General features: G+C 53.4%; 2 protein-coding genes across 3 annotated transcripts; both read right to left on the bottom strand.

The window, feature by feature from the left end:
• Positions 1-151: 151 nt before the first annotated feature.
• PTGER1 (prostaglandin E receptor 1) lies at positions 152-2070 on the bottom strand. Its single transcript, XM_060092249.1, has 2 exons — positions 1013-2070; positions 152-418 (listed from the first exon to the last, which is right to left on the bottom strand). Exons 1-2 carry the CDS (start codon positions 1970-1972, stop codon positions 152-154), a joined length of 1227 nt encoding a protein of 408 aa, XP_059948232.1. The 5' UTR covers positions 1973-2070.
• A 3469-nt stretch (positions 2071-5539) lies between these two features.
• GIPC1 (GIPC PDZ domain containing family member 1) lies at positions 5540-17863 on the bottom strand. 2 transcript variants are annotated; one of them, XM_060094059.1, is made up of 10 exons: positions 17736-17863; positions 15915-15969; positions 14229-14283; positions 12654-12741; positions 9105-9425; positions 8037-8222; positions 7760-7940; positions 6898-7010; positions 6492-6573; positions 5540-6355 (listed from the first exon to the last, which is right to left on the bottom strand). In XM_060094059.1, the coding sequence occupies exons 5-10, from the start codon at positions 9390-9392 to the stop codon at positions 6204-6206; spliced, it is 1002 nt and encodes a 333-aa protein (XP_059950042.1). In that variant the 5' UTR covers positions 9393-9425; positions 12654-12741; positions 14229-14283; positions 15915-15969; positions 17736-17863; the 3' UTR covers positions 5540-6203. The 2 variants fall into 2 exon arrangements, with proteins under 2 accessions (XP_059950042.1, XP_059950041.1); XM_060094058.1 differs by lacking the exon at positions 17736-17863 and adding an exon at positions 16537-16625.
• Between the last annotated feature and the right edge of the window lie 8728 nt (positions 17864-26591).

Below are 26591 nucleotides of genomic sequence, written 5' to 3' on the forward strand. Positions count from 1 at the left end.
CTCTGCCGCCCCCGCGCGGCCGCGAGCGTGCTTCAGCCCCGACGGGACGCACCGCCCTGGGCTTGTCCGCAAAAAGGTTTTATTCCCCGAAGTCTCCGAGCTGCGGACCAGAGGCCGGCCCCGGGTGGTCTGGCTTAGCCACCGGGCGCGCCTAGAAGTGACTGAGGCCACTGTGCCGGGAGCTGCGCAGCGAGTTGGCCTCCCAAGCGCTCCTCATTAGGCCCAGCCCCCTGGGGCTGCCCTTGGCACTTGCCCTTGAAGGCAGGAGGAGAAGCAGTTGGCGAAGCACAGCCCGGCGCAGCAAGATATACACCCAGGGGTCCAGAATCTGGTTCCACGAGGCGAGGCGCACGGCCAAAAACAGCGGCTGCTGCAGGGAGCTGGGGCCCCAGCCCGCGATAGCCAGCACCACCAACACCTGTGGGAGAAGACAGTGTGAGCGGTGGGTGGTGTAAGAAAAGGGCACCGGCGAAGGGCTGAGATGGATGAGAGAGTGTCTGGAAGGTAAGGAGGCTGTGAGGATGGACAGAACGTCACGGGGAGGGTAAATGGGAATCTAATTGGGAAGGAGCTGTGGAGAGAGGGGAGAAGTGGGGGCCTTAGAGAGCGTGGCAGAAGCAAAGGCCTTCAGTGGGTGTGTGCTTGGGCAAGAAAGAAGTCCCAGGTATCCCAAAGGACAGGGGATTGAAGGGGAGAAGAGAAAAGGGGTGGTGATGGTGGAAGGAAGCTAGGGAATGAAAGCACTTAGGTGGGTGGGGTTGGAGGGGAACCTTGCCTGGGTCGGGTGAACTACAAAGACCCCAGGAAGGAGTAAGATACGGGGACTGGGAGGAGGAGTGGGACGTCAGAGGGAGAGGGCAAAGGGTGGACTCTGGCAGGTGGGGCCTTGAGGGGGCAGTGCCCTGGCTGGGTCAGGGAGAGAGGACCCAGGTATCCCAGGATGGAAAAGGGTGGGAGAGGTCACGGAGGGCGTGGGAAGGAGCAGGGTTGGAGGGGCCTGTGCGCCCCTCACCAGCAGGGGGCTCCAGCAGATGCACGACACCACCATGATGCCTATGAGCTGGCCCACCATCTCCACATCGTGGGCACGGGCTCGCCGCGCTGAGCCACGGCCCAGGGAGCCGCCGGGGGCGGCGGAGGCCGAAGCGACGGACGAGGCGGACGAGGCGGACGAGGCGGAGGCCGGGCGGGGTCCGTGCCCTCCCCAGTGACGGCGGCTGTCGGGGCCTCCAGACGGGAAGTGCTGTCGAGAGCGGCGGCACCAGCGGGCGCGCAGCAGGGCAAGGCCGCTGAGCGTGTTGCACACGAGCGCGGCGAGCAGCGAGGCCAAGCCGAGGCCGGCGAAAAGGCCGGCGAGCAACGACTGGCGCCAGCCTCCCGCCGGGCCCAGACCGATGAAGCACCACGTACCCGGGTACTGCAGCTCGTAGCGGCCCACGCGCGCCAATGGCAGCAGCGCCACGGCCAAGGCCACGGCGGCCAGCGCGGCCAAAGTCAACCGCGCGCGGGCCACAGAGACGCCGGCTGCGTGCAGCAGCGGCCGCGTGACGCCCACGCAGCGCTCCACGGCCATGCCGCAGCCCAGTAACAGCGGGCACAGGCCGAAAAAGACCATGCATCCGCCCAGGAAGTGGCAGGCGCCGCCGGCCGGCGAGCGCCCCGCCGCGTACAGGCGCAGCACCAGCGCACCCGGGATCACGTGGCCCGCCAGGTCGGTGGCCAGGAGGCTGGCGACGAACAGCAGGAAGGTGGCTGCCGAGCGGCGGCGCCGCAGACGGCTCGCGGCCTGCGCCAGCAGCGCCAGCGCCAGCACGTTGGACACGGCGCCCAGCGTCATGGAGAAGATGGGCAGCGCGGGTGACGCGCCCGCCAGGTCCGACAGCGGTCCGGCGGAGGTGTTGGAGGCCCTGGGTGCTGTACACGTGGTCACCTCGCCCGCCAGGCTTAGGTTGAGGGGCCCGCAAGGGCTCATGTCAGGTGCCGGGGGTGGGGCTGGGGAGAGGAGAGGAGGGGAAGGTGAGGTTCCACCATTGGCCTGGGACCAGCTGGTGGTCCCATCTCAGATCATCAGGACCCATTTGATCCCATGGAGTTCTTCTATGGACCCTCTGTCCATGGCAACTCCAAATGACTCTGGCTGCCCCATTCCTGACCCACTCTTTCTCCTCTTCCTCTTACCAGCCCACCTCTTGCTCCAGGCCTCAGTCTGCCCTCATTGCCCTGTCCACCAGGGTCACCTGGCTTCAGCCTCACCTGTCTCTGACCCCACCTCTGGGCCTTACCCACCCACTTCTGACACCCACCTCCCATTCTGACAGCCAATTCCTGGCCCCCGGCCCCATCTGATACCCACTGACCCATTTCTTTTTTTCTTTTTCTTTTTTTTTTGCGGTATGCGGGCCTCTCACTGTTGTGGCCTCTCCCGTTGCGGAGCACAGGCTCCGGACGCGCAGGCCCAGCAGCCATGGCTCACGGGCCCAGCCGCTCCGCGGCACGCGGGATCGTCCCGGACCGGGGCACGAACCCGCGTCCCCTGCATCGGCAGGCGGACTCCCAACCACTGCGCCACCAGGGAAGCCCCCCACTGACCCAGTTCTGATCCCAGGGCACCATCTGACCCCACTGCCCCATCTTTGACCATCACTATGTCACCTTTACTCCAGTCCCATCCTAGATGCTCACAGCCCCACCTCTGCCACCTTGGGCACATCTCTCTCCACCACACTGTCTCTTTCCCCAGGACCACATCCCTGTCCCCACAGCTCCATCCCTGTTCCCATAAGCCCGTCTCTGTCCCCTTGGCCACATCTCTGTCCACACAGCCCTGCCCCTGTCCCCAGAGCCCCATCCTTGTCCCCCACATTCCCATCTCTGAGCCCCATCGCTGTCTCTCACCCAGGCCCTACCTCTGCCCACTGCTGCCTCACCCTGGGTGCCCACAGTTCCGCTCCTGCCAGCTCCATGTCCCTGCCCCAGAGGCCTCAAGGCTAACCCGTCACCACCCATTCCTTGATAGCCCCTGGTGAGGGCTGAGAGGTCAGAACTGCCTGCTGGGTCATATGTGAAGGGAGGCTGGACAGACAGTAAGATCAACAGGGACAGAGAGATGGGCTGAGAGTCAAGGAACACAGGAAGGACAGGCTGGGGGAGCCATGGTCCCATCCTTTCATGCCTTCCTCCCCCACTGGAGATCCTCGTGCCCCAGCCTTCTTACCCGGAGCTGCCTGGGACGCAGGGTCCCCATCGCCTGCCGCTTGGTCCCTGCTGCCCTGCTGCGCCCTAGCCTGCTGCGCCCGAGCTTTCCGACAGGCCGCTCCCTCCCTCCCTCCCTCCCTCCCCGGGCGGCTCCCCGCTCCCAGCCTCCTCCCGCTGCCCGCTCCAGCCTCCAGGGGCCGTTCCACCCAGCGCACGCCTTCAGGGAACCTGGGGTGACAGACACCCCCTTTTCGTACTCCTGGCAATGGTCATGGGCCGCTCCAGGCCCCAGCTCCCCTCATGAGTAAGGGGGGCTCTGGGAAGTTGGCCTGGCCCCCGTGACCCGCTCCCCCTGGTGGGGCGGGAGCAGCCCCATTCCCTCCCAGGCGTGGGCCTCTCGCCTGCCTCATTAATAAAGCGGATAAAATCTAAACACTGGAAAACGCGAATGTCGCCCAGGGCAGGCTGGGGCGGCTCAGTGGTGCTACTACCCCCACCGGGGCTGCAAGGTTGGAGGGCTAGCCCTGCGTGGGGAGAGCAGCACCCCCCTTCCCCTGCCAGAGCCTTCACGCGTGTTGGGTGGGTGGTGGTGGGCAGTGCCCTGGGTGGACCAGCTTGGGTCATGCCTCGCCTGACCAGGAGATCCGCCCATTATTTACACAGGGGCTTAAAGCCTAGGCAAGGGCTGCAGCGAGTCAAACTCTGGGAGGGAAGAGGGAGGAGGCTGAAGGGGGGCAGGGGAACCAGGAAGATCGGTGACCAGTGGACTGTCTCCTAGATACTGCTTTAGGATGCGATGAGCACACACACGTCCCAAGCCACAGACAGCCGCACCTGTGGCCACACAGCTGCACCCTCACCTCCTGCCCTGAGAAGTAGGATCGCATCCCTGAGCGGCACACACACGGTCACACACTCGAAGATACACAATCATATCCCTTAACACCCTGAGACCCCCCACCGTCATGGCCTGTTCCCAGCTCAGCAGCAGCCACTTGGGGTCAGCCATCGTCACACTGAGAGTCTCACCTCTAGCACCAGAGATGGGCCCACAGTTACCGACGCTAACACCCTGAAATAGAGCCCCCTGTGAAAGAGACCATCACACCCCTTAGTGCTGGCAAATGTAGTCTCACTCAGCACCTTGAGCGGTGCACACAACTGTTACCACTGACACAGCCCCCAGCCACACCCCAATATCACTCAGAGACGCCCTCTAACAGTCCAAGACAGGCCCCACAGGTACATGCCACATACACCCAAGACACAAGGAGTGGCACCCCCTGGGGCCTGGACACCCCGAGATCTAGCCGGTCACCCCCCACCCTAGCAAAAGCAACACCCAGAGGCACACATGCTGTCACACGGCCACACTCCCCACAGAAGCCCTGCCAGTGATATCCACAAACACCCTGGAATGCGAAGACAGTCATCACACCCTGTTCCCTCAACACAGTCACAAACCACCAACACTCTGAGACACAGTCCTACCTGCTCAACACCCAGACTCACACAGCCTCACCCCTTCACAACCGGAACTGTATATTAGCACAGACACACAAAGTGCCCACAGGTGCCCAGCGATGCCCAGAGTAACCCGTCCCCACCCCCGTCCAGGTGGTCCTCCCCACTGCCCCCTCCCAGGGCCCACTGCCTGCATGTTGGAAATGGGGAGCGGGCGGGCTTAGACCTCCCCTCTCAACTTGCCCACAAACATTCCTGCGGGGACCTCTGGCCTGGTTCCCCCCACTTCAATCCTCGCTCTTCCCTCCAGGTCTGGCCAGGACGCCACCCCCCGCCCTTCCCTGATCCCCGCCTCAATCCTTAAGGATGAAGTGGGTTGTCAAAACAAGCACATCCGGCACAAAGTATGGTGCTCCATGGACGCTGGCAGACCCCACATGTAGAGTCAGCTGAGGTCGGGGTGCATCATGACTCCTCCCCCCCAGCCTTGGGGTGGGGTTCCTCTCCATCAGCACACAGCAGGGCAGGCCTGAGACTCCATCTTAAGCCCACCCCATCTTTCTTTCTCCATGGCCCTGGGTTGGAGCAGGCAAGGACCCACAGCCTCCTGCCCACCGTTCGCATCAGGCCAGGGGTGGCAAGAGCCTTGTTCGAGAGGGAGCAAGATTTGCACCCTCAGCAGGCCGAGAAGCTCCGGCCTTGCCTGGAAGCCTGGTGGCTTGCAGCCAAGAGCTTCCTCAGGCGGAACGGGTGGGAGGGGGTGGGCGGCTGGGGCCAGCTCCTAATTCGATTTGGAGCCCAAAGAGGATGGATTTCAGCTGCTGCATTCTTTCCCAGCCCCGGCCCACCCTCCTCTCCCACCCCGAAGCCGCCACACAGGTCCAACAGCAGATTCTTTATCTTCCAGACAGCAAATTCAGATATGAAAGCCCACCACCATCATCCCTCCTGCCCCTTCTGTCTGGGGCTGAGCTGAGGGAGACACAGGGGGGCAGGAGAGGGAGGGCGTCTGGGGGCCTCACAGCAGACTCATGTTTCAAATGCAGAGGTAACAGACTCCACAGTGGGGGCTCCTCTGGGGGGACGGAGGTGGCGCAGGGGGAGGGTATTATTGCGTTTGCTGAGGGGGACACCCCCCCTTCTGCATGCCCTGCGTCAGGAAACTAGGGAGGTCACGACCCCCAAACAGAACCCAAGGCCCCAGGGAGATAAGAGGGACCAGTTTGGCAGCTGAGGCGGAAAGTACTGGGGGCGGGGGTGGCCGCCCAATCTGGCTGGTCCCTCCCCGCGCCTGACCCGGCTGAGGTAGGTGGGGAACAGGGCGGGGGTGGGGTGGGGGGCTGGAGACCCCAGCCAGGCTGGGAACTGTTGAGGGGGTGGTACCGATTGGAGGGGGGCAGAGGTCGGGCCCCACTTCCGCTCCGCATCATCTTCGGGCTACTGAGCTGGGCCCGAGCTGGACGCTGGGGTCCAGCCCATGGTGTCTCCACTCCAGAGGCTCCCACCAGGCCTGGCCCAAGTCATCTCAAGGTCCAGCGGGAGGCCTAGTAGCGGCCAACCTTGGCATCCCCAATGGCTCCCCAGACGTCAAAGACAAACTCATCCGGGAAGGCGAAGTCACCAAGCCGTTCATCCAGGGCCTCAGCCAGCTCGTCCGGGTTCCTTTTGTCTTTTCCAAGCTCTACCATGGTGGCCGCTGCGGGGGCGGGTGTGTGTGGCAGAATGGAGGCACAGATGACAGAGGTGCTCAGGGCAGACCCAGCCCCACAGGACCTAGAAGCTCCTTCCCCTAAACTCCCACCCATTCCCAGACCCAGGCGCCCCCCACTTACCCAGCTCTGTGTCCCTGATGCCCATGTAGCTCTCCAGCAGGTCATCCACCTTCTCAATGGCCTTCTCCTCAAAGGCTGAAGGCTGGGGGGCAGGAAGAGGGACAACAACATCATAATAATGTGAATATAATTGTAATTGTACTTACTAAGTGCCGCGTACAATTTTTACCACTTTCGGTATAGAAACACACAGTTCATCCTCGTGACAACTGTGCAAGTGTCAGTATCACTATCCCCATTTTACAGATTAGGAAACTGAGGTCCACTTGCCCAAGAAAGGTCCCAGAGCTGGGAGGTGGCAGAGGTGGGTTTGCATCCAGTGCCCAGAGCCCCTCAACTAAGAGGTGATGCTGCTGCCTATGAATTTCACAGGGAAGGGGGGCTGGGGCCCAGCTGGAACACTCACCAGATCCTCTACTGTGGCAGGACCCCGGGATCGGAGCCGGAGGGTCCCTCGGCCAGTGCCCAGCTGGGGACCGGAGCCTGGGCGGCCACCCCCTGAACGCACATTGATCATGTCTGTGGGAGACAGGGAAGGGGTGAGGGCTGGAGAAGCCCAATTCCAGCACGTTCTGGGCAGGAACCCAGGCATCTCGGCCTCAGACAACCCTCCACCTTCTCCAAGCTTCTGTAGGCTTTGGGGGAATTGGAGGCTGAGGTGACCCCAGGAGGGCAGGACTCCTGACTCAGGCTTGGCACGGGTGTAGGAGGTGCAGCCAGGGGCTAGGAATGGAAAAGGCTGGAGGGGAGACTGGAGGGGGCCACTTCTGTCCCCAGGGCCTGAGGGACAGGAACGGTGTGGGTCCTGGGTCCCCAGCTGCTTTCCCCAAGGCCAAGGGGGTATAGCTGCTGGGCCACAGACCAGCCCTATCTGCCTGGGGAAGTGTGTCAGAGTCCCCCACCACCACCCCAGGGGCCTTGGGCCCATTCCTGAGAGTTAATGAAGCCAGACAAAAAAGTGGGGGGGGCTGGCACTGGGCAGCCAAGCCTGGCTTCTTGGGGGGTGGGGAATTGGCCAGGGTTGGGGGCGCTTGGCTAGGCTAATGGCTCCTGGAAGCTGGGTGTGGGGGCAGCTTCCTCCTTGCCTCCATCCTCCTCCCAGGCTGGGCGGAGAGCCAGCAGCCCCTCCCCAGGGCAGGGTGGAGCTGCCCCCACCCCCTTTCCACTGTGACCTGCTGGGCTTGGGCACCACCTGCTGGTGGCCCTTGGCACTGCAGCCAGGGCCCAAGTGAAGGGGACCACCCAGGCTGTAGGAGGCAGCCCCTCACCGAAGGCCTTTCGGGGCTCTGTGAGCTTCAGCGTGAAGGTGCGGCCTCGGGGCAGCTCCTTGAGCAGCCGGGCCACCTCGTAGTGCCGGCAGCCCAGCAGGCTCTGTCCGTTGATGGCCTCGATCATGTCACCCACGCTGATGAGCTGGATGTGGTCAATCACGCTGCCCTCCTTAATGCGCTGTGGGGAAAGGAGCTGTCAGCCCCTGTGGCTCTGCCGTTCGGTCCTATGGGTAGGCCTTACCCTCAGGACTCTGGGTGCCCCACCCCCAGGCACCTTGATGAAGGCATAGCCAGCCCCGTTGTCTGTGATGGTGAGCCCCAACGCTTCTTCCGACTTGAACACCTCCACTTCCTTGCGCTGCCCCTTGACGTGGGCGAAGATGAAGTCCTCCAGCCCGATCTGGCCCCCCAGGAGCTTGTCCATGTCCACTTTGTGGGTGTTGAGGGTGCAGAACATCACCTACAGGGGTGGGAGATATTCAACCCTCACCTCCTTCCTGTGCCCTTTGCTAATCGCCACCTGTTGGGAAAGGCCTGGGGGTCCCCATCACAGTGCCTGACCACCCCCCGAGCCAGGGCAGGGCCCCACTAGGGCTGGGTTTCTGTCCTAGCAAAAACCCCCTGCTGTTTCCGGGGTACAGAGACTGGCACACAGTGGATGCTCAGAAAATGCTTGTGGAATGAATGAAGGGGCACAGATACCCATCCTGCCTACTGAGACCCCTGCATTTACTTCCTGCTCAGTCCCACTGTCACCTTCCTTGCTTCCCTTCCTTTGGCCCCCAAAGTCCTTGGGGTGGGACCTCCCAGTGAATCATGGAGAAGTGAATGTTGCATCTGACCTCCAATCCCCACAGTCCGCTGGGCTGCAAACCTCTCAATGTATGATGGGAATGTAGCATCCAGCCCTGGCCATCCATTCCCACAATCCACTGGGGCAGAGGCCTCCCAGTGCCTGATGGGGATTCAGCATCCAGTCCTGATCTCCAGTTCCCCACAATACATTGGGCTGCAGGTCTCCTAATGCCTGATAGGAACTCAGCATCCAGCTGTGGCCACCTTCCCCCACAATCCCCTGCGGCACAGGCCTCTCAATGCCTGATGGGAATGCCGCCTCCGCCTGTGGCCTCCAGTTCGCCACAAACCAATGGGGTGCAGGCCTCCCAATGCCGGATGAAATTCAGCATCCAGCCCTGGCCTCCAGTTCCCCATAATTCACTGGGGTAAGGCCTCAGTATCTGCAGCTTCACCACCTGAGCCACAGCTCACAAACAGGATGCACGCTCAGGCCTCTCTCTAGCTCACCATCAGGGACCCTGGTGCCTGGCTCCCCAGTGGGTACCTCAGCAGCTGGCAGCCGGAAGGCCTCAGCAATCTTGCCGTACAGCTCCTTGACGTTGGTGAAGCCCTCGATGCGGCCAGTGGGACTGCCATGGGCCAGCTGGGTGTGGAACACAAGGCGGGGCCGCAGGGCAGGGGGAGGGGGGGGCAAGCCCATTTGGGGGGCCCCTGCCCCACCTCCGCCCAGGGGCCCCGGCTCCCCCACACCTAGCCCACCACGGCCTGGCTCCGCCTCCTCATTTTCCACCAGAGGCGGCGCCTTTTTCCGCCGCCCCAGTCCCAGCGGCATGAGCAGCGAGAAGAGGGGGCACGCCCAGGAGATCTGCAGGACAGGAAAAGGGGCTCAGGGCCTGGGCAGTGGCCTCCGGCCGCCTCGCCCCTACAGGTCCAATGAAATATTTAGAGAACAGACTGGCCTCAGTTCGAAATCCGGTCCCAGCTCAGAGCCAGGCAAAGCAAGATGATTGGCCAAAGGAAACCCAGAAGAAATGCCCCATATAAGCAATTCAAACCATTACGAAAGGGCTTCCCTGGTGGTGCAGTGGTTGAGAGTCCACCTGCCGATGCAGGGGACATGGGTTCATGCCCCGGTCCGGGAGGATCCCACGTGCCGTGGGGTGGCTAGGCCCGCGAGCCATGGCTATTGAGCTTGCAGGTCCGGAGCCTGTGCTCCGCAACGGGAGAAGCCACAACAGTGAGAGGCCCGCGTACCACAAAAAAACAAAAAAAACCCCAAACTACTACGAAGGCACGACTCTCTCTGAGTCCGCCCGTGTGCCTATTCACACGTACTTTTTCCTCCTAATAAACACTTTACTTGTTTCACTTAAAAAAAAAAAAATCTGGTCCCAGCACTTACACACTTGCACAGAAGTAATAATATCAGCTAATATCTATCATAACCCCAAGCTAACTGCTCTGTATCTTAACCCTCACACCACATCATGGGGACCATATTATCACCCCCACGATGTGATTATGTGATATACCATAATATGTGATTATGCCCATTTAACAGATGAAAAAATGGAAACTCACAGCCTACATTTTCTCTTTTTTTTTCTACTGGTCACAGTCATTAATGCTGTGTGCTAAAAATTTCTGACTCCCCCCTTCAAAGCATGTAGGCAGATGGCACTTACTGGCCTCCTTGTGACTGGACAGGCATGTGACCAGTACTGGCCAGTGAGTTGTGAGAGGAAATGACACATGACATTTCTGGGCTGAAGCATTTAATTACTGGAGCAAGAGCCTCCAGAAGTCCCTTTCTCCTGGTAGGGTGACCAGCCTCATTTGATGTGGTGGTGGCCCCAGCAGGCCAGGCTCTGAGTGATGACAATGAATGGAATCCCCCACTGAGCTGCAATGGACATGTAGCAGGAACAAAAAATAAACCTTTGTTGAGTTTGGCCACTATGATTTTGGAGGTGTTTGTTATTGCAGCAAAACCTGTCCTGACTGACACACTTTTCTCTTTCCTCTCCCTCTATTCTCTCTTTCTTTCTCTCTTTCTCCCTCCCTCCCTTCAAACAAATGTTTGGGGCACTTACTATATTCCATGCACCAATATGGATATTGCCTTCAATAAGACAAGCAAGGTTCCACATTTCCTTACCCGGAGTAAATAAGGAGCCTTTGATGAATGGTTAATGGATGAAGAAAACAGCCCTATACGGATAAATCCTGAGAGTTTACAAATACACATACATATGTATGTATATATATATATATATAATATGTGTATGTGTTTAAGGAGATACATACACGTGTGTGTATATGTTTTAAAAAGCTTTAATTAGGGAATTCCCTGGCAGTCCAGTGGTTAGGACTCAGTCCTTTCACTGCTGGGCCTGGGTTTAATCCCTGGTTGGGGAACTAAGATCCTGCAAGCTGCATGGCACAGCCAACAAACAAACAAACAAACAAACAAACAAAAAACATCTTTAATTAATTATAATTCAGACTTCCTTGGTGGCACATTGGTTAAGAATCTGCCTGCCAATGCAGGGGACATGGATTCGAGCCCTGGGCTGGGAAGATCCCACATCCCGTGGAGCAGCTAAGCCCGTGCACCACAACTACTGAGCCTGAGCTCTAGAGCCCATGAGCTACAACTACTGAAGCCTGCGCGCCTAGAGCCCGTGCTCCACAAAAAGAGAAGCCACCACAATGAGAAGCCTGCACACTGTAACGAAGAGTAGGCCCTGCTCGCCACAACTAGAGAAAGCCCACGTGCAGCAACGAAGACCCAACACAGCCAAAAATAAATAAATTAATCAGTTAATTTAAAAAATTATTATTCAAAGCTGTATTTAATAATTTCATAAGTTTGCTACCAAATGTACCCATGAAGGTGAGAAAAAAATCTCTGTGAATAACGCAAGCTCATTATTGAAACACTGCACAAAATGTATGCTGGCAATATTAAAAAAAACTTCTATTATTAAAAAAAAGACACACACAAAAAAAAGACAAGCAACAGGTCCCTGACTAGGGCCACCATGAGCAGTTACACTGATTGTTCACTGTGCAAAAGCACCAGACCCTGGTCTGGTGATGTGTCTGATGGGAGGAGGCGTTGCATTTTTCTAATTCATGCCTAAGGTGCTGCAGAAGGATAGCTAGCTGGGGCTCTGTCCATGCTGTCCAGAAGCATAGTCCAGAGGAGAAGATATATAGTGAGCAAGCAAACGTGTAAATATCTAATATAATTTCTAAGAATGCTATGAAGACAATAAAACAAGACAAGTTCTACAGACAAGGTCAGGGAGGGCCTCTCTGAGAAGGTGAGGCTGAATCTGAGACTTGAAAGACAGGAAGAAATATCCATAGGAGGATATGAGTCAAGAACATTCGGGCAGAGAGAACAGCCAGTGCAAAGGCCCTGAGGTGGGGATGTGCTTGGCATGTTTGAGGAACAGCAAGGAGGCATATGTAGTTGGGTCAGAGTAAGGGGGACAACAGGAAAAGGTGAGGGCAGAGAAGTAACAGGCAGATTGTGCAGGGCCCTGTAGGCCAGAGGGAGAACTTGGGCTTTTGGTCTGAGTGCGGTGGCAGTCAGCGGGGGTTCTGAGCAGACTCACAGATCAGCTGGGGACCAGTGTGGTTGATGGTAGTGAAGTGAGCAATGGGAGAACATGAAGACGGCAGGTAAAAGAGGTGACTGGGAGGGGCCTTGTAGGCCGGGAAAGAGTCCAGATTTAATTTTTAAGTCACATGTCCAAAGTCACAGAAGCTGGCTGCACCCTCAGGTCTGATTCCCAAGCCCAAGTTCGTCACTGTGACACTGTCCCCTAAGTGACTCAATCTCTCTGAACCTCAGATGCCTGGTCTGCAAATGGGGACATTCCATCCGCCTGGTTGTGATGAGGATCAAATTATGCCAAGTTATATTTTTCTGTGTAAAGGGGACTTTCTGCTCCTCTTCCAGGGGGCCGTCCTGGATTCAGATGAGCCCCTGGGCTGCACCATCCTCATTCATTTATTCATTCATTCATCTGTTCTCCAACACCTCCTCTAATATCACTAGTCCAGCCCCATCAGCACTCACCTAGATCAGTGCAGTTGCCTTCTCTGTGTCTCCCAGCTTCCACCTTTGCCCCCAACAGTCTCTTGTCAATCCAGCAGCCAGAATGATACTGTAGAACATAACTCATATCACATCTGTCCTCTGCTCCAACCCCTCCCAGGGCCGCTACCTCACCTGGAGTAAAAGTCAATGTCCTCCCCTTGGCCCACCGGCCCCAAATGATCTGCCCACATTACCTGCGTGCCCTCATCTCCTCCCAGTTTCCCCCTAGCTCATTCCCTCCAGCCACATGGGTCTCCTCCCTGTTCCTTCACACTAGGCGAAGTTCAGCCTCAGGGCCTTTGCACTGGCTGTGCCCTCTGGTATCCACACAACTCACTCTCTCACCTCTTTCAGGTGGAAAACATATTTCATTCATTTAGCTTGTTCATTGTCTGTTTTCTGAAAGGGCAGGGAACTTTGCCTGTCTTATTCATTCCTCTCTTCTTAGTGCAGAGAACAGTGCTTGGCATATAGCAGCTGCTTAATAAATATTTGTGGAATAAATGAATGGATGAACGAATGATCCTAATATTCACCAGCCCACCAGTCTCTGCGCCCAGCTTCTCTGCAGCTCTGGGAAGCCAGAGAAGCACAGGCTGTAGCATCTGCCCTCAGTAGGGTCTTGTCTCCCTGGCAAAAGTATGAGTCCTACCTCTGTAGTCCCTCATCCCTTGCTTCCCAGCATAATTCTGGACAGAATAAGTGCTTCATGTAGCAACGAAGATACTGTCATTTTGTTTTTCACTCCCCTCCTAATCAACGATGCTAAATGACTTTTAATACATTTATTAGCCATTTGAATTTGCCCTTTTGTGAACTGCCTGTTTAAGTCTTTACCCATTTTTTTAAACTGCGGGGAATTTTTTGGGTTGTTTTTTTTTTGCCACGCTGCATGGCTTGTGGAATCTTAGTTCTCCGAGCAGGGACTGAATCTGTTTTTAATTGCAATGCAATCTATATGTTCTAGATACTAGAAATGAAATAAATTCTGAAATAATAAACCAGTACTGCTCTGTCAAGTTATTTTACTACACTCAATGATGCTACTAAAACAAAACCAAAAACACCCAAAAAAACTCTCCCACATCAGCACCTCCCCTGGTTCCCCTCCAACCACCCCCCATACACCTTAGCAGAATGCTAAGAACATAAATCTGAAACCTGGATTCGCCACTTACTAGCTGTGTGACTTTGGGCAAGTGTCTTAACCTCTCTGAGTTCCAAGGAAATCATACATGTGCTTGGAACAGTTCCTGGCACACAATAGGAGTTCCATAAATGCTGGTGACAATTACTACCATTTCCATCTGTATCATCTTTCAGTCAGTTGCCAAGATTCAAACTCCCTCCTTTTCCCAGGGTCCCTACATCCTGATTACCAATTCCCAACATCCTTACTCTGCCTACACTTGACGCCCTGGTTCAGGCTGGCTTCGTGTCCTCACCCGGGAGAGGGTAATAATGGTGGTGAGGAAAGTGGGTGATTAATGAATTTGCTTCCCAGGCCAGAAGAAGCGCAGTGGTGTGGGTTCAACTCCCACCCCTGTTACTTACCAGCTGTGTGGCTGTGGGGAAGTCACTTCACTTGATGGGGCCTCAGTTTCCTCATCTGAAAAACGGGCAGAATTCCTGTCTCTCAGAGTGCTTATGGGAATCCAAAGAGATTATGCAAGTAACTCAATTATCACTTTGCCTGACATCAATCTAAGGAAGTTGTTATTATTATTGTCATTATTGCTTCTTCCCTTGCCCTGCCCAGGAACATCCCAGTCCTCTCTGCCTGCCAAGGCCTACTCCAGGCCACCTCATCCAGGAAGCCTCCCCAGCTTGCCCCAGCCTGTTGGAACCGGCCCTGTGGTCCAAACTACTCAGGCCCACGAACATAATTACATGTTGCCCTGGCAGAACTCTTGTCTTCCAGTCTTAGGTTGTTATTTAACTTCATGTCTCTATTTTAAAACATAAACCAGACAGCGTCACTCCCCAGCCTCAAATCTTACAACGGTTTCCCACCTGATGGAGGAAAAGCTCTAAACTCCTTAATGTGACCCCCAGACCCCTGCAGAATCACTGCTTTGGGTCCTCTCCTGCCCCAGGCACACCATGCCAAGATTGGTCCTTCCTCAGAGCCTTTGCCCTGGCTGTGCCCCCTGCCTGATCTTTACAAGGCTGGCTTCTTTTTGTCATTCAGACCTTGGCTACAAAGTTACCTTCTCTGAGATTCCCCCTTTGCCCACAGATTCTACCATGCCACTCCCTCATATTTTATTCATAACATTTATCACCCTCTGCAAGTATTTTCTTTATTTACTTGTTAACTTGTTTGTTGCCTGTTTCCCCCAATTAGAATGGCAGCTCCCCAAGAGCAGGGATTTTTGTTGTGTTCACTATTGTATCCTCTGTGCCAAGAACAGTACCTGACACATAGTTGGTGCTTAATAAATATGTGTAGAATAAATGAATGTGTCTTATGCCCTCATTCTGACTACTCTCTGAGTTCCCCTATCCTCAGAACATGCCCACTGTAGACCTGCTAACTGCCACCTCTCCACCACATTCCCAGTCTCCCCTCAAACCTGAACACAGGTACGGAGAAAAGGAGTTTCAGCCCTGGGCATCAAGCAGGTTGGCTGCAATCCCAGCATCCCCACCCTCTATTCCCTGGGAAGGGCCTGAAACTCAACAAGCTCACAGCCACACAGAGTTGCAGTGAGGGGAGCAAGAAGTGGGGAAGGGGGTTCCTGGGAGCTCACAAAAGCTGGGCGGGGGGGGACACCACATCCAGGCTCCCCTTTTCAGCAGAGTATTGCTTGAGAGAGGAGGGCGGGAGGGCCTCTGAATCAGTCTTGAAAAACCGGCTCCTGGGTGTTTCCAGGGAGAACGCCTACCGTCCTGGGCCCAGGCTTACCAGGGGGGCCCAAGAGGCACAGAACCCCAGCGGTGCTGGACCCCTGCCTATCTCTCCCGCAGATGTCACTCTCTTCTCAGGACCCAGGTATTCTGGCCTTGCCTTTCCAGCTCAGAGGAAAAGGGCTATGGGGACAGCTTCCTGTTTGAGCAGCTGGTGAAAGCAAAGACCAGCAGGTGTGCCCCAGATGGCGTGTCTGGCTGGAGGGAATGGAATGGAAGGAGCTGGTCAGAAACACCTGAGCTTTGGAGCCACCGGGCATCTTGTATAGTGGTGGAGACTACAGTTCTGGACTCTGAGGCATGGATTTGAGTCCCAGATCTGCCACTTACCCGCTGTGGGACCTTGGGCAAGTCACTCCACCTCTCTGGGTCTGCTGCTTCAGCTCTGAAAGAAGTAACAGCACCTTCCATGAGGTATTGAGAATCAATGATAAATAAATATGTGGTAAATACCGGACACGGAAGTGTTCAATAAATGCTAGCCGGGGTGATTTTTTTCATTATTATCTTCGGAACCTCGGTCCTCCCAAGGTCCCCCTAGGCCCTGGAGGATTGGGACTGGGCCAGCTTCGGGGAGCTGCCCGGGCAGGGCTCAGAAATACCGATCCTGCGCCTGTCCCCGCCGGGATGGGAACTGTCCAGAGGTGCAAGGGGCTGGGGTGCGGCTGGAGACCCCATCCCGGCAGCGGGGAGCTGGGAGCTGGGGTGCGGCTGGAGACCCTATCCCGGTGGCGGGAGGCGTTTACCCCTGCCCCCAGCTGGAAGGCAGGCGGCCGGCCCTCTGGGAAGGGGCCTCGGGCATCCCCCCGCTCAGCCTAGACGTCCAGCCGCGTCCATGGGGCCGGCCCCATACCGCAGAATCGGCCGGATCCCCATGGGTCCGCGATCCCGCGGGTCCGCGCCGGGATCCCGCAAGCGGCCGCGATGCGCTCCGCCCGCGGGTGACACTCACCTGCGGCGCCGCCGATGCCGCCCTGTGCGCGCCGGGTTCGGCCCTCCGCAAACTCAGGCCGGGGCCTCTCCCTCAGCCACGACCAGGGGGGCGGGGCCAGGGCCCGCGTCCGGTCAATCAGGAGCGGCCGCCCGGCGCTCGCGGCCAATCCGCTCCAAGCCGCGCCGCCCCGCCCCGGGGGACCCGAAGGAAACATTCCAGAGGGATCCCTGCTCTTCGCGACACCTCCCCCGCGCCGCGAGGCGTTGGACCTTCCCGCCCCTCCTAAGCCGCGGCGGGCTGTACCACCGCAAGGCTGCGGAGGGGGGAGCTGCGGCTGGGGCCGGACCAATCTCGGGGAAGGAAGGAGGCCAGCGGCCAATGGGAAGCTGGTGCCCCTTGACCACGTGCTGTTGGCTGAGTGTCCGTGTGGGGTGCCCTGGGTGGTAAGAGGGCGGGAGGCTGGTCGTGGGAGTCAGTTGACCGAGGCTGAGTTTCGGGGAGGGGATGCAAACTCCCAAAGTCCAGAAAAACGGACACTTTAGGAGACCCTGGAGGGGGCCAAGGGCAGCCCCCAATCCAGTCCTCTGCCTGGCCTGCACATGCCCCACCCCGGCCGTCCTCGGGGCGGGTCAAAAGATGCATTCATTCTGGGCGGGCGGGGGACTGAGATGAATAGGGAGGGTCCCGAGTGTCCCTGCGTCTTGGATGGACAATGGACAAGGGCATTCATTCATTCATTCGCTCATCAAATATTTAATGTGCCCTGCTCCGTGCCAGGCTCTGTCCTATCTCTACAGACACATCGACGAATAAGCTGATTGAATGTGTTGCTGGTAAAAGGAACAGGGCGTTTAAAGGCTTGGAGGTCGGACAGTCTAGAGATACAGCACACTTTAGGAGATTACAATATCGTAGGAACTAGCAAAGCAGCTAGCAAAGCACCTTTCGGGTGCAATGGAACGGAAAACAAGGGCAAGATAGCCTGTTCGCTTGCTGGCTGACCAGCGAATATTTATTGAGCACATACTAAGTGCTAGATTACAAAGGGTACCCAGCCAACCCAAGCCTCTGCCCTCAGGGAGCTGACTTTCATGAGCCTGTCTATTACATCTCTGTTCCCGCTCCCCGCAACCTCCCTGCTCCCGTCCCACTTCCGAGACTGGCACAGAGCAGGGTCTCAGTACACATGTGTGAATGAAAGAACTAGGTAATCTCACCATCTCCAGGTTTGGCTTGAAACGGGATTTCTCCGGCAGGAGCAGGTCCAAGAAACAAAGACCCAAACGCACCTTGCCCAGGCGGGGAGGCTCAGTTCCTAGGACAGGTGAGATTTCCTTGTTCTAGGAACAAGCCAGCCACTCAGACAGCTGGGGCCGTACCAGGAGTTCGCTGTGCGTTCTGGGAATTGTAGTTCTTGGAGACCTCTAACTGTTCAAACCTCAACGAACGATTGGGTCTTTGCAGTTCCCTGGGTGAGCTGCTGCGTTTTCCAGGCCTCGCTAGGGCTTGCAGAGGGACAAATTGAGAGGGGAGAGTGGGCCCTGGGCTTAGTTCCTGCAGGCTGCCCGGCCGGCCCCACCCAGCTGGCAAATACTGAAACTGCTGTGGCAACAGGCACAGCTATTGTCCATCTCTTCCTGTTCTGCTGACCTCTGCCACCCCCACTGAGTGATCGGTTGCCTCTGGCTAGGCCAGTGCCCTCTGTGGGACTGTGTCCACTGCCCTGCTTGTGCATGGTGTCTGAGCTGCCTCCTACACACCTGGAGAGGACAGTATGTGGGACATGGGGACAGCGGAGTCCTGAGCAGAATCCACCTGAATCCACCTGTTGACTGATGAGGAAGTGCCCAGGGAGGGGGGAGGGGTTGCCCAAAGGCACAGAGCAACACCGGACGTCTCCTTCCTACTTGATTTTATAGCTCAAGAGGCTGGAAGCCTCAGCTGGTGAGGAGCTCAGATTTTAGTGCTATCTCTGTCCCTTTTGGGGGATGGAGGGAGAGAGTTCTGGAATGCCAACTAATACATACAGAAGGAAAGTTTGAGTTAGAAAAGCACCATTGTGCAGCCACCAGATGAATGATTGATTCAGGCAGTGCTTTGTCAATGGGGAAGTGGATATTCAGTCTCAAAGAACCAGCCCACAGATTACTTGTTAATTTCAATGGCGGAAAGGTACCTTGGAAAAGGCACAGCAGAGAAAGCTGGCAGTCACCACCTCAACCAAGTGATCAAAAAACTTCACCACTGCTGGAACAGGCTGTCCTCACTGTGTTCCCTGCTGTGATGTATTACTGAGAAGGGCACAATATCACTTTCAAAGAATTTGGTCCTGCCCAAAGTGTGTAACCTGAATCTAATAACTAGGAAAAACCCAGACACATCCTGATGGAGGGACATTCTTTAAAAAACAAAAACACAAACAAAAACAAAATGGTCTGGACTCTTCAAACAGATCTATGTCATGAAAGGCAAAATCAATCCATTAATTAAACAAATGAATGACTGGGAAACAGTTCTAGATTGAAGGAGACAAAAGAGAGAAGACAGGGACTTCCCTGGTGGTCCAGTGGTTAAGAATCTGCCTTCCAATGCAGGGGACATGGGTTTGATCCCTGGTCGGGGAATTAAGATCCCGCATGCTGTGGGACACCTAAGCCTGAGTGCCGCAACTACTGAGCCCATGTGCTCTAGAGCCCGCGTGCCACAACTAGAGAGAGAAGCCTGTGTGCTGCAGTGAAAGATCCTCCATGCTGCACCTAAGATCCCACGTGCCGCAACTAAGACCCAATGCAGCCAAATAAATAAATATTAAAAAAAAAAGTCAGAGAGAGAGAGAAGACAACCAAAATCAATGTTTGATCCTTGATTGGGTCCTTGATAAAAATTTCAAAAAAAAAGGTAAAACAGCAATGAAGGATATTCTAGGGATAACCTAGGATATTTGAATGTTAACTGGACATTATTGGGTTGGCTAAAAAGTTCCTTCGGCTTTTAAGTTGAAAATAGAGACACATTTTTCATTTTCACCAAGAACTTTATTGAACAGTGTATTCACAGTTTTGTTCCACTACCTTCTGCCATTTTTCAGGCAACTTCATAATTCCATCTTCCCCAAACTTTTTATCCTTTTGAGCAAAGAACTGTTACGGGTGCCTTTTACAGTCTTCAAGGGAATGGAAATTTTCTCACTAAGAAAATTTTCTCTCTTCGCTTTTGTAAAGACCAAAATAAATGGAAATCTGAAGGTGCCATGTCTGGTGAATACAGCAGATGAATCAGAACTTCCCAGCCAAGGTGTAACAGTTTTTGCCTGGTCATCAAAGAAACATGCCGTCTTGCATTATCCTGATGGAAGATTATGTGTTTTCTGTTGACTAATTCCAGACGCTCTTTGTCGAGTGCTGCTTTCAGTTGGTCTACTTGGGAGTGGTACTTGTTGGAATTAATCATTTGGTTTTCCGGAAGGAGCTCATAATAGAGGACTCCCTTCCAATCCCACCATATACACAACATCACCTTCTTTGGCTGAAGACCGGCCTTTCGTGTGGCTGGTGGTGGTTCATTTTGCTTGCCCCAGGATCTCTTCTGTTCCACATTAATGTACAGTATCCACTTTTCATCGCCCGTCACAATTTGTTTTAAAAATGGAATGTTTTTGTTACTTTTCAGTAGAGAATCACATGCAGAAATAGGGTCAAGAAGGTTTTTTTCACTTAACTTACATGGAACCCAAACATCAAGCTGGTGCAAATGATTTTCAGTGCTTGATTTGAATATTTTGTGTATGCCTGCTATCTGGTATAACATTGATTGTTCCCAATTAATGCCTCGATTTGACCTCTGTCAACTTCAACTGGCCTACCCAACCGTGGAACAACATCCAGTGAGAAATCTCTTGCACAAAACTTAGCAAACCACTTTTGACACATTCGATCAGTCACAGCATCTTCTCCATACACAGCACAAATCTTTTTTGTGTGTGTTTCAGTTGCGTTTTTACCTTTCTTGAAATAATAAAACATAATATGCCCAAAATGTTGCTTTTTTCATTCCATCTTCAAGATTAAAATGGCTACTACACAAAAATTCACCAATTTTGATGTTTTTTTTTTAATGCACACTGATATGACAGCTGTCACAATACAATCTGAAAAAATTGTTTCGAATGAAGTTAAAGACAACTAAGTGCTACTAGAGCCATCTTACGGAAAAAACCGAACGAAATTTTTGGCAAACCCAATAGATAATATCATATCCATGTTAAATTTCCTGAGTGTGAGTGTTGTACTGTGGTTAGACAAGAGAATGTTCTCATTCTTAGGACATACTCACTGAATTATTTAGTGTTAAATTCATGATGCCTGCAATTGTCACATGTTTCAGAAAAAAATTATATATATATATATATATACAATATTATAAGATGGTATACATTCCTATTAACATATAGGGAGATAGAGAAAGCAAATATGGCAAAATAGTAACAACTGCCACTGAATCTAGGAGAGTGGAATATGGGTATTCATTTTACTATTCTTTTTTTTTAAAAATATTTATTTATTTATTTTGTTTGCACCTGGTCTTAGTTGCAGCATGTGGGATCTTCACTGCAGCCTGTGGGAATCTTTAGTTGCAATGTGAGGACTTCTTAGTTGTGGCATGCATGTGGGGATCTAGTTCCCTGACCAGGGATCGAACCCTGGGCCCCTGCATTGGGAGCTCAGAGTCTTACCCACTGGACCACCAGGGAAGTCTCTCATTTTACTATTCTTGTAAGTTTTCTATAGCTTTGAAATTTTAAAAATAAACACCTGAAAAAAATACCCTTCTTCCCCTCCCATCCCCAGTGGCAACCCTCCAGTAGGTTTAATAGGCACCCTTGCTTGTGTCTTTCCTTGAAAATGTGCATTGTTTTATATGAGTGTTCTCTTATATTTGGTTTTTTACTTTTTTCTCCCACTCAGTACTGTACTGCTTGTTTGTTTGTTTTGCATTCTGCCTTGAAGATCCATCTGTATGGCTAATCTCTTGAATCTCTTTTCTTCTAACTTCTGCTTGGTGTCTCAGGGGGTGCACCCCTCACATCTTACTCCTCTGTCCCCCAAGGATGGAAACCAGGCAGCCTCCATCTCTCCACACCACAATGAACAGCCTTGGACACGCTCCCTTAGGGACCTGGTGAGACTCTCCCTAGGGGAGAGTACTGGATGCAGAGATACTGAGTCTCCGGACATACTCAGTTTTGCTATGTGGCATTCCGGACTAGGTAGCCCCATCACATCCACTGGCTTTGCAGGAGGGTCCCATGTCCCCACATCTCCACCAGCCGTTGGCATTACCCAACTTCTAATTCTTGCCACTCTGACTCACTGTCAAGTGACATCACCATTGCTTTATTTTACATTTCTCTGATTTCTAATTGTTTTGAGCATCTTATTTGCATGATGGCCTTCAGGTTCTCCTTTTCTGTAAATTGCCCATTCATACTCTTTGCCCATTTTGCACTTTGGGTTGCTATCTTTTTCTTGTTGATTTGCACGTGTTCCCCACAGAGTCTAGATCTGCACTGTCCAATATGATGTGTCTAATGTGACACTCCGCTCTCCACATGTGGTTATTGAGCACTTGAAATATGGTTAATACGAATTGAGATGTGCTGTAAGTGTAAAATACATTCTGGATTTCTAAGACTTAGTAGAATGAAAAGAGGATGTAAAATAGCGCATCTCGTTAATTAGTTTCTATATTGATTACATGTCAAGATGACAATAACTTGGGTATACTGGGCTAAATAAAAAGTGTTAATAAAATTATTTTTACCTGTTTCTTTTTACTATGTTAATGTGGCTACTAGAAAGTTTAAAGTCACATATGGGCTTGCATAGTTCTATTAGATAGCACTGGGTCATTGAACCCTTGTCAGTTTCAATAATGATAGATAATGTTTAGGCAGAGGTTCCTATGTGCCAGGCACTGATCTAAGAACTTTATATTTATTAGACCATTTAACTCTCCTAACAACCATGTGAGGTGGATACAGTGTTAGACATTGCAGATGTAGTCTACCACTGTGTCATGTGACGATTCACTTTGTCCATGTTATCCTTCTTTGGAAAGAAATTTTTTTTTTTTTTTTTTTTTTTTTTTTTTTTTTGCGGTACGCGGGCCTCTCACTGTTGTAGCCTCTCCCGTTGCGGAGCACAGGCTCTGGACGTGCAGGCTCAGCGGCCATGGCTCACGGGCCCAGCCGCTCCACGGCATGTGGGATCTTCCGGGACCAGGGCACGAATCTGTGTCCCCTGCATCGGCAGGCGGACTCTCAACCACTGCGCCACCAGGGAAGCCCCGGAAAGAAATTTAAAAAAAAATATTCATCTGTTCATTTGGCTGTGCTGAGTCTTAGTTGCGGCACGCGGGATTTTCGTTGCCGCAACTGGGATCTTCGTTGCCGCATCTGGGATCTTCGTTGCGGCATGCGGGATCTTCAGTAGTGGCATGAGGGATCTTTTAGCTGCAGCATGTGGGATCTAGTTCCCTGACCAGGGATCGAACCCAGGCCCCCTGCTTTGGGAGCGGGGAGTCTTAGCCACTGGACCACCAGGGAAGTCCCGTTGGAAAGAAATTTTAAATTTCACTGTAATAAAACATACACTTTGTGGTTTGTGCCTGCGACATTTCATTAAGGAGGCTCTTTGTACCCTTAAATCACAAAGTTTTTTTTTTAACCCATTCTATGGTTTTTCTTTTCCTTTGTCTTTTTTCCACCTCCAGTTCATCTCACGTGTGGGGTAGGATACAATCATATTCCTCCATAACCTGCACTGCTCACCAGCTGTGTGACCCAGGGTGAGCCCCTTCCCCCCCATACCCAGTCGCCTCATCTGTAAAATGGTGATCAGGACAGGAGCCCCTTCCTAAAGTCATGATGATTATACTAGGATAAATGAACTATTCTGTGCCAAATGCCTACAATGGTGCTGGGCAGATAGTAAGTGCTCAGTGAACATCAGCTGCTATTATTAAACTGTTGTGGTGAATAACACAGTATTCATAACAGAAACATGATAGAAATAGATACATTTATTATCCCTTACTGTGTTCCAGGCCATGTGCTGGCTGCTTTTCAGGAGTAATTCCACTGGATATCTCCCCCATTCTACAGAGGAGGTGACTGAGGCTCACAGAAGGGGAGCCACTGGGTTCAAAGTTGCACAGCAACTCATGGGTGTGATGCTTTAGCTCCTCCCCCAGCACTTATGACATCCCTCTGGAGGTGTAGGTTGCATGTGAGGCCTGCTCCTGAGATGTGCGGGACAGGTTAGACCCAGGAGAGACATTGCTGAGGGACATTGCCTTGGCCAGAGTGATCTCAGAGTTTGATTGCCTGGCTCTTTGTGGCCTGTGGTTTGACTCCCCCTATTAGCTCGGCAGGACTGGACTGACTCAGCGGGATGGGCCTTGAGGGGAAGCAGAGGAGGTGGGCTTGACTGGGCTAGGTCCTGTGGCCCCAAGTCTCAGCCCCAGTGCCAGCAGCTGCCTTTGGCTGCTGGATTTCAGGAAGTCACCATAAAACCCAACAGTAGTGCTGCTTTCTGGAGGGCCAAGGGGTAGATCTCCTTTCAAAATACATCTCCAGTCATTCCTACCTCCTCCTTGGTCACCACCTGGTCCAGCCCCATCACCTCCCACAGCCAATTTCTCCCTGACCTCCCAGCTCCACCCTGGATCATCCCCAGGTCTATTCTCCCTCCCTCCAGCCCTACAACACCCAGAAGTCACCTGTGAGCACCTAAGTCAGTTCCCACCCTTCCTCTGCTGATGACCCCCACAAAAAAGCCATGTGCTTTTAAAATACTTTGATGAACTATTTCATCTGGAGTCAGGCCTGGCCACATTGATGCCCAGCCTAATCTTCCCAAGGAAACTTGAGCCCCCACTGAGACAAACCAGCCAGACGTCAACTCCAACTTCTAGGCAAAAGCAACTCATGCCGTGTCCCTCCTGACTCAAGCTCTTTCAACTGGCTTCTCCTCTGCCTCAAGCATGGGGGCCAGTCTCAGAAGGGCCCTGACTCTGGGCCTGTCTCATTCCTGGGCACGCCCCACTTTCCTCTCTCCTGCTCTCCCTGTTTCGCCCACACCAGGCCTCAAGGGCCTCATGCTCCATGCCCCTGGTCTGTCTAGGAGCCTCATCCACAGAGGCGCAGCTCCAATGGCCCCTCTCTGCACCCTGACAAGCTCCTATCCCTTGGCCTGTGCGCCTGGGGCCCACCATGCATCATCTCTCCAAGCTCTCCGGTCACGGGAAGTATTTACTTTGCCTGCTATCATAAGCTGAATGGTGGACCCCCAGAAGATATATGCCCATGTGCCTGAACCCGTGAATGTGACCTTATTTGGCATGAGGGTCTTGCAGAAGTAATTAAATTAAGGATCTCAAGGTGAGATCATCCTGGATTTAAATGAATCCAACGTGTCCTTATAAGAGACAGAAAAGAAGACACAGAGACAGGAAGGGGAGATGGCCTCGTGAAGACAGAGGCAGGGATTGGAGTGGTAGCCACAATCCAAGGAATGCCAAGGATCGTTGGCAACCACCAGAAGCCAGGAGAGGTGCATGGAACAGATTCTCCTTCGGAGCCTCCAGAAGGAACCAACCCTGTTGAAATCTTAGTTTTGGCCTTCTGGCTGCCTGAACTGCAAGAGAATAAATTCCTGTTGTTTCAGGCCACCCAGTTTGTTGTACTTTGTTATAGCAGCCGCAGGAAACTAAAACAGAGGTCTGTGTTTCCTGGAAGACTGTGAGCTCCACGAGTTCCCCCCACGTCATTCCCCCTTCCCCGCCTCCCCGATGGCTTTGTTTGCCTCTCACTGGGTCCCCTGGGGCCTAGTGTTGAGCTGGCCTTCAGGAACTGTGCCCAATGACTAATACATGAATCCTGAAGTAGAAACAGGATCCTAGGAAATAGGGGCTTTCCTGGAGCCAGACAGAATATCCACTTCTTCCAGGTGGGAACTGGAAGCAGTAGGGTATGGGGGACCCCTTGCTGGGGGTACCCACCAGCAGACCTCAGGGCTGGGTGTGTTCCTCCGCACACTCCCTGACATGAGCAGTGATACAGCAAGTGTTACAGGTCCTCTTGTCTGAATCGCTTTGTCACCCGATTACTCATTCAACAAACACTCAGAGTGTCTGTTCTGGGCCAAGGGCAGCCCTGGGTGCCTGTGATGCAAAGATTATTAGGGCATGGTTGGTGACCTCAAGGAAACTCAGGTTGCTCAGAAGGAGGACCTTCTGGAGGGTTCCCAAGGCTATCGCTCCTCTCTTCATGACAAAGAGGGAAGTTGTCTCACTGAATAATCATAGAGCTTGAGAGCTCAGAAGAAATCAGACACCGTCACGTCCCCCTCTGCCACCAAGCATGGAATCAGCAGGCCGTGAAAGCATTCTCAGGTTTGTGGGAGGGAACATGAATTTCTGTACTTTTAAGGACTAGATTTTAATAGAAAATAGATGCTTATTGTTTGCTTTGTGCTATTTGGAAATGGAAGGTTGGTGTGTTGAAATTTCAAGAGACTGATGATATAGCTCAGGTACTTGAAGTTATACAATCAAATGACAGTCTCCCCCTTCCCCACCCACCCCCTAAACAAAGGAAAATTAAGACAAAGCAAAAACCAAAACCTTTGCAAGCTCCTGCCTCACTCAGGAAAACCCGAAGTTCTCCAGTGGCCCACCAGGCCGTGCACCATCTGCCCTGCCTTCACCTCCCACTCACCCCTTGCTGTCCTGGCTGTTCCTTAAACTCAGGCACGCTCCTGCTTCAGGGCCTTTTCACAGGCTGTTCCTTCTGCCTGGAAGGTCCTTCCCTCAGTATTCACATGGCTCTCCCCTTACCTCCTTCAACTCTTTGTTCAAATGTCACCTTCCCTGTGAGGCATTCACTGACCATGTTACTTAAAACTGCACCCAACACTCTCTACCCACTTGTTTTATATTTCTCCATCACTCTCATCACAATCTAGCATATTAGATGATTTATTTATTCTTAATTTTCTTCTTTCTCACTCCAC

The sequence above is a fragment of the Mesoplodon densirostris genome, chromosome 3 (genome assembly GCF_025265405.1).
Source record: "Mesoplodon densirostris isolate mMesDen1 chromosome 3, mMesDen1 primary haplotype, whole genome shotgun sequence".
Taxonomy (NCBI): Eukaryota; Metazoa; Chordata; class Mammalia; order Artiodactyla; family Ziphiidae; genus Mesoplodon; species Mesoplodon densirostris.

Bases quoted from the DNA above. Each gene is read 5' to 3' on its own strand.
- PTGER1 (XM_060092249.1), bottom strand. From the start codon at position 1,972: ATGAGCCCTTGCGGGCCCCTCAACCTAAGCCTGGCGGGCGAGGTGACC. The intron at 419-1,012 runs GTGAGGGGCGCA...CTTCTCCCACAG, and splicing joins TCTGCTGGAGCCCCCTGCTG to GTGTTGGTGGTGCTGGCTAT.
- GIPC1 (XM_060094059.1), bottom strand. From the start codon at position 9,392: ATGCCGCTGGGACTGGGGCGGCGGAAAAAGGCGCCGCCTCTGGTGGAA. The intron at 7,941-8,036 runs GTGCCTGGGGGT...CTTTCCCCACAG, and splicing joins CTGGCTATGCCTTCATCAAG to CGCATTAAGGAGGGCAGCGT. The intron at 7,011-7,759 runs GTGAGGGGCTGC...TGTCTCCCACAG, and splicing joins AGAGCCCCGAAAGGCCTTCG to ACATGATCAATGTGCGTTCA.